General features: G+C 39.8%; 1 protein-coding gene across 1 annotated transcript; it reads left to right on the forward strand.

The window, feature by feature from the left end:
* Positions 1 to 11,967: 11,967 nt before the first annotated feature.
* Positions 11,968 to 12,363, forward strand: LOC145121741 (uncharacterized). Its single transcript, XM_079057443.1, has one exon. It carries the CDS (start codon positions 11,968 to 11,970, stop codon positions 12,361 to 12,363), a length of 396 nt encoding a protein of 131 aa, XP_078913569.1.
* Positions 12,364 to 12,574: the final 211 nt, after the last annotated feature.

A 12,574-nucleotide genomic window follows, 5' to 3' on the forward strand; every position in this document is an offset into this window, starting at 1 on the left:
GAGACGATAATATCTTATATTCTTCAAACCTAGAGATATGAGTTGTTACTATGAGTTGGTTGTACATTGATTGCACGAAAACACATTCGGTAACTCGGTGTTATAAAACGTGCCTTTGTGTATGATTCAACAAGTAGTAGAACAAGCCATATGAGTCGAAGTTTATCCATTCCTTTTACCTTCAGGATAAAAGCGATATCTGTGGGCCCCTCGATGATTTGATGATGACAAATGGAAGTGTTCGGCCGAGCCAGGACTGATTTGATTTGTTCAATTAGTCAGTCGTCATAAATCGGAAATCGGGAAACAACAAATGGACAGAGAGAATGATTATAATCCATGTCTCAGTCCATATGATATCTAGAATGGAGGAATATATGATCCCTTATCTAATGGACAAGTCATTGACAAAGGTCAGAGTTCATTTACAAGGTTAGAGTTCGACAGTGGCTTTTGAGAGCTACGATTGCCAGTTGGTTCCTGAAGTCATACGCAATAATAGTTTTAGACTTATCCAAGTGGGAGACTGTTGGATTAGTGTCTAAGTCCATAACTATAATTGGTATGTACTTGACCCGACTCGGCATGGTCCATTTGGGTTGCATGGCATCGGAACATTTGGATAGACCGTTTATGAGGAAAAGACATTTTGTGACATATTAATATATTATAAGTTCTAATATATTAATATGAAATCATGTTATTTAATTAGTATTGATCAAGAATTAATTTAGACTTAATTTAGTGATCAAAAAGAGACTAATTAAATATATGGGGATTGATTGTGTAAATCATTCATTCTTATATATGTGGGCTTATGATCCAAGATTCCTTTATGTTGGGTTTAACCCATGTGGTGATCCATGGATACTCCATGGAGGTTAAAACCCATGGAGCATAAGGAATGGGTAAAGTCATGAGTTACATGGTGTAACCCTAATAGCCACACTATATAAGAACCCCTCTAGTTCAAGAAATTGGCACTAGTGATACATATTTTGAGGGCTAGCCGATTTGAACATGTATGTCTTCTTCTCATGGTTATTCCAAGAGTTCATGATGTTGTGTGAACCATTTGAGGTGTCACACTTGGGGCACTAGGCTCTCAAGCTTCATGGAGTCAAGCAACAACAACAAGGTATGTATTCTATCTATTTTATTATCCTAGTATCAATGTTTTGGTATGCTAGTTAGGATAATACCTTGGATAATCATATTTGCATGTATAATAGAGAAAACATAGATCCAAGGTATTTAGGGTTGCATGTACACTTAGGAGTGTTAGAATGCTCATAACCCAACAACACACACATTAAAATACTTTAATTCCAACCCTTAAGATTTTAAAAGTTAAAACTCAACCCTTATACTATTATAAGATTAATGGTTAATATTTATATATATGTATAAGATCAAGTCGTTTTACCGTTAGTAGGCCTCATTCTCGAAGCCGATCTATACGGGGGGTATAAGGTTGCTGCCTATAAAATGGCAGCTTAATGGGTGTCCACTCTCACCCACCGCTTCCTTGACTGGTGGAGGGTCGTTAGCCGAACGGGTAGGACAATGGCTTTATCTCTCATTAAAAGTATAATGATTTTTATAAAGTAACTAAATGTTTTATAAATTCCCAATCTTAGTTACTTTAGGAAAATGTGAAAATGGTGCTAACCCATGAAATTCACACTTTGTACCTTACCAAGTCGTTGATGGAGCGTGTGTGGTTAACCGACACACTAACTTGGACTAGTAAGGATAACAATGGGTGACTTAATGTTTATCATAGATCGGTGGAGCGCGTGTGGTTAACCAATACATTGATTAGGTGATAATATTATGGGTACCAAGTGAATTTGCATGGTTATTCACACCTTGTTTTGTGATCCTCGGCATCCCAGTCACAAAACTTGAAGGGCACAATCGAGATTGAAACATGCCATTGATAAGTTCAATGAATCTCAAAAGAATCTAGGAATTTCAAAAATCAATTAAACCTAATAATTCATTTCGTTTTCATGGTGGAAATTGGTGAATCGTCATTCACCTACCTTCAAATATGTTATAGCTTAGATTACGGCATCCCTCTTCTAAGTTATAATATATTGTGTTGGGTCCTAGCCTTAATATTACATTTGGGTGTCTTATTAAGGACTCTATATATCTAATCTAAACTTGTCTTTCTTCTTTTCAGATGTCTTCCAACAATGCTTCGGGTTCTAACCCTACCGGCTCCTTCTCTCTCATGAACCTTTGTGGGAGAGTCATCTTTGATGGTTCCAACTTTATGGATTGGATCCGGAACATCAGGATGGTCACTCGTTACGAGGACAAGGAATATGTCCTCAACAAGGAGCTTAAGGAACTCGATGAGACTACTGCTACTCCTGAGGAGGTCGCTGAATACAGGACACATGAGAGAGATGCCACCAAAGTGGCATGCATCATGATGGCCACGATGACAGCCGAGCTCCAAAAGTCCTATGAGGACTATTACCCTTTTGAGATGCACCAGGACTTGATGGAAAGGTACCATCAGAGTGCTCATCAAGAGCGGTATGAAATAATCTCCTCCATGATAACAACCCGGATGAAGGATGGTGAACCCATCACGGGCCACATGCAGAAAATGCAAAGGTATGTGGACCGTTTGCTGAAATTGAATGTGAACTTCCCTGAGGAGTTGGCAATTGACATCATTTTGCACTCCCTACCCTCGTGTTATGATCAATTCTGCATGACATAACACATGAACAAGGAGGAAGTTACACTCAGCAAGCTTCAGGGACTTCTGAAGACCGCCGAAAGTGGTCTTAAAGGTAAGTCAGTTGTTACTAATCCTACTCCTACAGCTACCCGTGTTTTGGCTATCGGGCAAGGCAAAGGGAAGAAGATGAAGACCCGTTCGAAGGGTACCAAGGGAAAGTCTCTTGATGGCTCCTCATCAAGTGGAACCAAAGGTGGTTTTGCTACTCCTTCTGCCATCCCTAAGGATGCTAATTGCTTCTATTGCCAGAATAAGGGGCACTGGAAGCGAAACTACCCAAAGTACTTGCAGGATGTCAAGGATGGGAAAGTGAAACCATCCCATGTAGGTATTTACACTATATTGTCTAATAACTCACCATATTCTAACTCTTGGGTCCTTGATACAGGTTGTGGTATTCACGTATGTTCTGATTTGCAGGGCCTAAGAAGAAGTGAGGATGTGGAGCACGGGAAGATAAACTTAATCATGGGGAATAGGAAGGCTTCACCTGTTACCAAGATTGGAGTTTATACTTTGTTGCTAAGTAGTGGGTTAAAGTTAGATTTGAATAAATGTGTTTACTCGTCTGAAATGGCGAGGAATATTATTTCCTTTCATGGTTTGTACAAACAAGGGTTTACCTTTTCTTTTGATAATGAGGTTGGTAGTATTAATGCTTTCTTTAATAATGTTCTTTATTTTAAAGCATTACCTTGTGATGGTGTGTATGAAACTGTGTCGGTTGTAGATAACCTAGGAAATAATGTGTTATGTGTTGATTCCTCTACTAGCTTGGATAAAGCATCATTGTGGCATTGTCGTCTCGGACATGTAAGAAAGAAACGCATAGGCCAACTCCAAAAGGATGGAGTCTTGGAGTAATTTGACCTAAAGTCAGATGACAATTGTGAATCTTGTTTGCTTGGAAAAATGACAAAATCACCCTATAATGGTACTTGTGAAAGGGGTGAAGGTTTGTTGGACCTTATACATACTGATGTATGTGGACCCTTCAAAACCGCCACAAGGGATGCTAATCGCTATTATATGACTTTTACTGATGATTATAGTAGATATGGTTATGTCTACTTAATCAAGCATAAGTCAGAGACTTTTGAAAGGTTTAAAGAGTTTAAACTGGAAGTAGAAAATCAATTGGGCAGGAACATTAAGATGCTTCGATCCGATCGAGGTGGTGAGTATAATAGTACATAGTTCCTCGACTATCTTAAGGAGTGTGGGATTGTCTCACAATTGACACCTCCCAGGACACCACATCTGAATGGTGTGGCTGAGAGGCGTAATCGGACCTTGTTGGACATGGTTCGCTCCATGATGAGTCGAGCTTCGCTACCAATCTCTTTTTGGGGGTATGCCTTAGAGACTGTCGCCCACATCCTTAATCTAGTCCCTACAAAAAAAAGGTTGCCAAAACACCTCATGAGATGTGGACTGGGAAAGTTCCCAACTTGGACCACATCAAGATTTGGGGTTGCGAGGCTTTTGTGAGGCGCGAGAATCACGATAAGCTCGAACCTCGAAGTGAGAGGTGTATTTTCATCGGCTACCCACAGAGATCCTTTGGTTACCTCTTCTACAGACCCAGTGATAATGTGGTCTTTGTAGCAAGAAAAGGAGTCTTTCGAGAGAGAGAATTCATAAGCCAAGGAAACAGTGGGAGGAAAATTGACCTTGAAGAAATTCAAGAGTCAAGTGGTGAAGGAACCTCAAACCCTAGCAATCAACCTGAGGAGGAAAATCCTGTTGATCCGACAGAAGAGTCTGTACCTCTGAGGCGTTTCACGAGAGTTAGGAATGCACCTGAGCATTACTATGGTTTCCATATTACTACGGAAGGTGATACACTTATCAGTGATAGCACACTGTTAAGTCTGGACGAACCTAACAGCTACACGGAACCCATGGCAGGCCCTGAGGCTGCTAAATGGAAAGAGGCTATGAACAGCGAGATACAGTCCATGTATGACAATCAAGTTTGGAACTTGGTTGACAATGTACCAGGTCGTAAGACAGTCGGGTGCAAATGGATCTTCAAGAAGAAGACCGACATGGATGGTAATGTACACAATTATAAGGCGCGACTAGTTGCAAAGGGATTTTCTCAAACTCCAGGAGTTGATTATGATGAGACCTTTTCACCGGTAGCAAAGATTAAGTCTATTAGGGTTATGTTAGCCATTGCTGCATTTCATGACTATGAAATATGGCAAATGGATGTCAAAACCGCTTTCCTTAATAGTAAGCTGGCTAAGGATGTTTACATGAGTCATCCAGAGGGTTTTGTCAGCACAGAGTACCCTAATAGAGGGTGTAAGCTTGAGAAATCCATCTATGTATTGAAACAAGCACCTCGCAGATGGAATCTTTGCTTAGATGAGAAAGTCAAAGAGTTTGGCTTTTCGAGAAGTGAAGATGAGTCCTGTATATATGTCAGAGCTAGTGGGAGTATAGTTAGCTTCTTGGTGTTGTATGTGGATGACATACTGCTCATAGGAAATGACATCCCAACCTTGCAGGAGGTGAATTCCTGGCTTGGGAAGTGTTTTGCTATGAAGGACCTTGGAGAGGCTGCATGTATCCTAGGGATAAGGATATTAAGAGACAAGAGTAAAAGACTAATTGGACTTAGTCAGAGTACCTAATTGGATATGGTGTTGAAAAGGTTCAACATGCAGAATTCCAAGAAATGAGAATTACCGATCCAAAACAATGCCAAACTGAGCAAGGCTCAGAGCCCGAGTACAGAGGCTGAGATAGCTGAGATGAGTCGATTACCATATGCTTCCGCTGTTGGCTCGATCATGTATGCTATGACTTGTACCTGCCCTGATGTGGCCTTCGCTTTGAGCATGGTCAGCAGATATCAGGGGAACCCTGGCAAGGCTCACTGGACTGCGGTAAAGAATATTATCAAGTACCTGCAGAGGACTAAGGATTGGATCCTTACCCTTGGTGGGAGTGATGACTTGAGAGTAGTAGGGTATAGTGATGCTAGCTTTCAGACTGATAGGGATAACTTCCGCTCTCAGTCGGGCTGGGTCTTTACTCTAAATGGAAGGGCAATCACTTGGAATAGTTCCAAGCAGGAGACGGTAGCTGATTCGACTTGTGAATCAGAGTACATAGCAGCGAGTGAAGCGGCAAAGGAGGCGATATGGCTGAAGAACTTCATCGGAGACCTTGGAGTTGTACCAGCAATTAAGGAGCCTATGGAGATTTTCTGTGACAGCAATAGTGCGGTTGCCTTAGCCAAGGAACCGAGAGATCATGGCAGATCCAGACACATTGACAGAAAATATCACTTCATAAGACATAAGATAGAATAAAGACTCCTCGTAGCAAAGAGGGTATCATCAGAAGAGAATCCTGCAGATCCCCTCACGAAGGAACTGACGAGGGTTAGGCATTTACAGTATGCGAGGCGCATCGGGCTGAATGATGATATCAGTTTTACAGATTAGATAACTATTTCTGAAACTTGTAAAATGTAATTGACATTTGATGATGAATAAAATGTGTGTTTATTTATGAGTAAAGTGTTACTGTCTTTTGTCAATTTTTTACTATTGTTTCAGCTTTGCATGTTTTGACTTCCAGAATAAATTACTTTATTCAAACTTCCACAGTCGGTCATATGGCGGAAGTAGGTATGAATTAAGACTGTCATGAATTGGGCTTGTAGATGACTAAAGGTGTTTAGGCATAGCAATGGTTGCTACAACATTCATGAGTGCTCATAAGTTCTGAGTATTGGAATAAACCCATGCTCACTTGCATCACTTCATGGAATTTATCTCGAGTGATCGTGAGATGGTAATATCATATAAGTCTTCAAACCTAGAGATATGGGTTGTTGCCTATGAGTTGGTTGTGCATTGATTGCACGAAAACACATCAGTAACTTGATGTTATAAAACGTGCCTTTGTGTAGAATTCAACAAATAGTAGAACAAGTATATGAGTCGAAGTTTATCTGTTCCTTCTAGTCCTTGGAGGATTAGAAGCGATATCTGGGCCCCTCGATGATTTTGTTTTGACCTATGTACTGGGCCCGGTCATAACCTAATTGATGTGTTCAATTTAGTTCTATGTAAAACAAATTGGAAATCGGGAAACAAACTGCTGGACATTAAGTACGACGTTGTTCCATGTATTTGTCTGGCTGATATCTTGAGAACAGAGGATTATATGATCACTTATCTAAAATGAAACTTCATAGTTCAACAGAGTTTTAAGAGCTACGATTGCCAGTTGGTTCCTGAAGTAATATAGGCAAATATAGTTATTAGACTTATCCAAGTGGGAGATTGTTGGATAAGGTGTCTAAGTCCATAACTTTATTTGGTATATACTTGACCCGACCCGGCATGGTCTATTTGGGTTGCACTTCACTCGAACTATTTGTATGTTTAAACCTTTGAGAATTGTATGTTTATGATTTGTTAATATATTATAAGTTATAATATATTAATATGAAATCATATTATTTAATTAGTATTTGATCATAAATTAATTTAGAATTAATGTGGTGATCAAAAAGGTGACTAATTAAATATGGGCTCTTGTATATATATATAAGTGTGGGCTAATACTCATTTGGAATGGGCTTGGCAAGCATGGGAGTCCATGGATCGTCTATGGAGATTTTAACCCATGGATCCTTGGAAAGGAAGAGTCATGGATATTAGGGTTTACATGGATGTAACACTAATTCCCCACACTATATAAAGGAGCTTATGATGCTTGAAATGGCACTAGTTGTGTGTGTGCAAGAAGGTGGCCGGTTTCTACAAGCAAACATACACTCTCATAGTTTTTCCAAGTTTGTGGTGATTTGTGATTTCCATTTGAGGCATCCACATTATTGGTGCTTGGCTGTCAAACTCCTAGGAATCAACTCACTATTGAAAATGTATGTAATTCATCTAGACTTTATGTTTAAAGTTCCCCATGCCATGCTAGATAGGTTATGAACATTGGAAAAACAAATTTGCATGTATTCATAGTAAAACATAGATCCAAGGTTTCTAGGGTTGCATGTACACCATAGGAGTGTTAGGATGCTCAAAACCCATCAACCTTCAAAAAAGGCTTGAAAACAGACTCCCTTTCTACGAAGTCCTTGTAATGACTCAGTGCAAAAGAATGAAAGAAGTAAGGAGCAGAGCACTAAGGTTCATAAGGCTCGAAGAAGACAATGAGATACAAAAGAGGAGTAACCCCCAAGCTCATATGATAACCCCAATAGCAAGCCCGACTCCTCGGACCAAAGATCCTATAAATCTAAACCTTATTCCCGACCCGATCATCATAGGGTTAATGCCCTTGAAGATGAAGGAGAGGAAGAAGAATTTCCTAAGATCACTAACTACTGTTTTTCTGTGGATGTTCCAGGTTTGATATTTGCTATGCAGGATCTTGGCGAAAAAGTGAGATGGCCAAGAAAGGGGGAAAATCCACCACCTGGAAAGACAATTCCAAATGGTGTGCATACCATGAGGACTTTGGTCGCATTACGGAAGATTGCATAGCCCTAAGAAAGGAGATTAGTTACCTACTTAGCAAGGGATACCTAAAGGAGATCATCGGAAGAAGAAAAGAAAGATCCAAAGAAAAGGATCAGGATCCTCATAAGATCCTAGAAAAACCAGGATCCCCTCTTGCGGACGCCAAGATAATCAATGTGATATCTGGAGGATCTAACATTTGTGGCACCTCTTATTCTATAACAAAAAGACATGCTAAAGTGTCGAAGATGAAGAAATAAGAAATTCCATAGAAGTACACATCGATCACAAACGAGAAGGAGATTACCTTTGAAGAAATAGATAGAACAAACGTTCAGGATCCTCAGCACGATGGACTGGTGATCACTCTTTACATCACCAACCATTTTGTCAGGAGGATCCTTGTCGATGGTGGATCCTCATTCACATCATACTCCTGGACACTTTAAAAAGGATGAACATCCCTGGAGCCGAAATAGTCAAAAGATCATCAATGTTGATTGGATTCAGTGGCGAAACAAAACATCAGTCGGCGAGATAAAGCTACATATCTACATATAGGGGTAAAATCCATCCAACGTTTTTGTGTAATCGATACATTATATTCCTATAATGTTATACTTGGTAGACCATGGCTCTCCGATATGAAGGTTGTCACCTTGACATACCATCAATGTGTCAAGATGCCCAACCCATGGGGGACAGTAAAAATCACAAGTGATCAATAAGAATCCAAGGAGTGCTACAAGACTTCGATGAAATCTTCAACAGTACCACGAAAAGGATAGCAAATAAAGCAGGGGGCACGAGGTGTACTGGAAACAAGAGAGCACGATGTAAAGGAAGTGCCCCTGAATCTCGAGGATCCCGAAGCCAAATTCCTCATAGGATCCTACATGATAGAACAAATAAAGAAAGAACTAATAAAGTTCCTAAAAGATAGAAGCAAAACATTCTCCTGGAAGCATGAGGATATGATAGCTAATATTATAACTCATAAAGTTAACATTAATCCTTCTTTCAGACCAATACACCTTAAAAGGAGAAAGTTTGCACCTGAAAGAAATCAGATCATCCAAGAAGAAGTAAAAAAAACATCTTAAAACAGGGATGATCAAAGAAGTTAAGTTCCCAAGATGTCTAGCCAACGTAGTCGTCGTGCAGAAGAAGAATGGTAAATGGAGAGTATGTGTGGACTATACGGGTCTGAATAAGGCCTGCCCTAAGGATCCTTTCCCCCTAATACACAAAGACTCTGTGATAGATGCTACGGCTGGCCATGAACTGATAACATTTATGGGTGCATCGGCAGGGTTCCAACAAATTCAAATTGAGCCATCTGACCAAGAAGATACCACATTCATAACCCCAATAGGTATATACTGTTATACCATTATGCCCTTTGGTCTTAAAAGTGTAGGTGAAACATACCAAAGGTTGGTTAATCGAATGTTCAAGGATAAACTGGGGGACACCATAGAAGTCTACATCGTTGACATGGTGGCAAAATCAGAGAAAGTTGAGGATCACATCAAGGATCTTGAAGACGCCTTTAACATACTTGACGAATACAACATGAAGTTGAACCCTTCTAGTAGAGGTCTACATCGATGACATGGTGCTAAAATCAGAGAAAGTTGAGGATGAAATCAAGGATCTTGAAGACGCCTTCAACATACTAGACGAATACAACATGAAGTTGAACCCTTCCAAGTGCCACTTTGGAATGAGATCAGGCAAGTTCCTTGGATACATGGTGACTAAGAGAGGAATAGAAGCAAGTCTAAAGAAAATAAAATCCTTCATCGATTTAAGATCCCCATCCTCGACAAAAGATATTCAAAGACTAACATGAAGAGTCGCAACACTAAACAGGCTCATCTCAAGATCATCAGAGAGGTGCAAACCTTTCTATGATATCTTGAAGAAGAAAAAAAAGGTTTGAATGGACTAAAGAGCACAAAGATGATTTTCAGGAACTTAAATATTATCTAAGTTCTACACCTTTGCTAGTGAAACCACTAGACGGGGAACCACTCCTCTTATACCTTTCAGTATCCTCTAATGCTGTAAGTGCAGTTTTAGCCAAGGATCTCAACGCGGAACAACATCCCATCTATTATGTAAGTAAAAGTCTCTTGGATCATGAGACCATGTATTCCCATCTTGAAAAACTAATACTTACATTAGTAACTGCTTCCACAAATTAAAGACACTATTTTGAAACACATATTATACATGTAAGAACTAATTACGCAATTAAGAATGTTATGCAAAAAACCAGAGATGTCAGGTAGGATGGAAAAGTGGTCTGTGAAACTAAGCATATATGACATCAAATATGAACCAAGATCAGCAATAAAGTCACAAGCACTAGCAGACTTTATGGCTGATTTTAGTGATGATATACAACCTGAAGCAGAGTTGGAAAGAAAGGAACTCCAAAAGGAAGAAAGCATGGAAAGATGGACACTCATCACCAATGAATCCTCAAATTTTAGAGGAACATTCCTAGGGATCATACTAAAATACAGGGGGACATCATACCCTAGGCAGTTAGCTGTGAATTCGATGCAATCAACAATGAAGCTAAAATGAAGCATTGACCATGCGATTATAGCTGGCCAAGGATCTTCAAATCAAGGATCTCCAGGTATTTGTTGACTCCTTATTATTAACTATATGTTTTAATGGATCCTATGTAGTGAAAGGAGAAAAACTAGCACTATACCTACAAATCCTCAAAAAGCTGGCCTCCGAATTCGAAACTTTCAGCCAAAGCCAAGTTCCCAGAGAATAAAATGTTAAGGAAAACGCACTAGCTAACCTAAGATCTTCCCTTCAGATCCCGCCAGAAGTCAGGCTCCCTATAACCTATATATTAATCCCAGCAATAGAAATCCCTCCAAGAAAACTAATAATCCTAATAACCATGATCAAACAACCAACATAGAAATAATCAAGGATCCTGACCTTCAACCATTTCCTCAAGATCCTAATTGCCAGGATCCCAACATCCAGGATCCTCCTAAAAACTCGAGATCCTAGATCATAACCATTATGAAATATATCCAGAGTGGTACGATCCCAAGTCAAGAGAAAGTGACAGAGCGTTCAAGATGAGGGTCTCGCATTTTGTGATGATCCAAGGAAGACTATACAGGAAATCCATGGCAGGTCCATACCTTAGATGCTTAGAAGATCACGAAGCTGCAGAAGTCCTAAAAGATATACACGAAGGAGATTATGGCAACCACACTGGGGGTAGATCCTTATGATCCAAAGTGCTAAGGATAGGATACTACTGTCCAGTGATGAAAAGAGATGCCTTTTTTATACGCGAAAAAATGTCATGCATGCCAAAGGCATAGCAACATCCTCCATCGACTTGCAGAACCGTTACATCCTATCATCTTCTCTTGGCCATTCATGAAATGGGGAATGGATATAATTGGCAAGTTGCCAAAAACTCCTGGTGGAAAGGTGTTCATGTTAGTGATGATGGACTACTTCTCGAAATAGAAAGAGGTAGAAGCCTTTGTTCAAGTACGAGACAAGGAGGTAGTCTCATTTATCAAACGAAATATCCTGACCAGGTTCGGGATCCCTATTGAGATCATATGCGATAATGGATCCCAGTTCATAAGAAAAAGGACTAGAGACTTTTGCACGAGTTGGGGGATTAAAATTAGAATGTCCACTCCTATTCACCCTCAAGTTAACGGTCAATCTGAATCCAACAATAAGATCATAGTCAACAATATAAAGAAGAGGTTAGATGAGAAGAAAGGAAGATGGGCAGAGGAGCTTCCTTTCGTCCTATGGGCATATAGGACCACTTTGAATACAACTACTGGCCAAACTCCATACTCCTTGGTGTTTGGAGCAGAAGCCATGATCCCTACTGAAGTAGTAATACCAATGACAAGATATCAATTGCAGGATCAAGAGAACAATGATAGGATCCTAGCCCAGGATCTTAACACTATTGATGAACTCGAGGATCTTGCTAGGACCCGTATTGCTGCTCATAACAAAGGATCACTAAAGCATATAACAAGAACATCAAATTCAGAAAATTCCAGGTAGGTAACTTGGTACTTAGGAAAATGTTCCAAAATACCAAGGATCTCAATACAGGAAAGCTGGCACCTAAATAGGAAGGACCATATCACATTGATTCAAAAGCAAGAAAAAGGGAATATTAGCTAGCCATCCTTGAAGGGAACATCTTGCAAAGATCCTAAGCTGTATTGATCATTTTCAAACAAACTCAAGGTACACTCTCTCTACCCTTTAC

The sequence above is a fragment of the Lactuca virosa genome, chromosome 6 (genome assembly GCF_052849685.1).
Source record: "Lactuca virosa cultivar CGN04683 chromosome 6, Lactuca_virosa_CGN04683_v6, whole genome shotgun sequence".
Lineage (NCBI taxonomy): Eukaryota > Viridiplantae > Streptophyta > Magnoliopsida > Asterales > Asteraceae > Lactuca > Lactuca virosa.

Bases quoted from the DNA above. Each gene is read 5' to 3' on its own strand.
- LOC145121741 (XM_079057443.1), top strand. From the start codon at position 11,968: ATGTCCACTCCTATTCACCCTCAAGTTAACGGTCAATCTGAATCCAAC.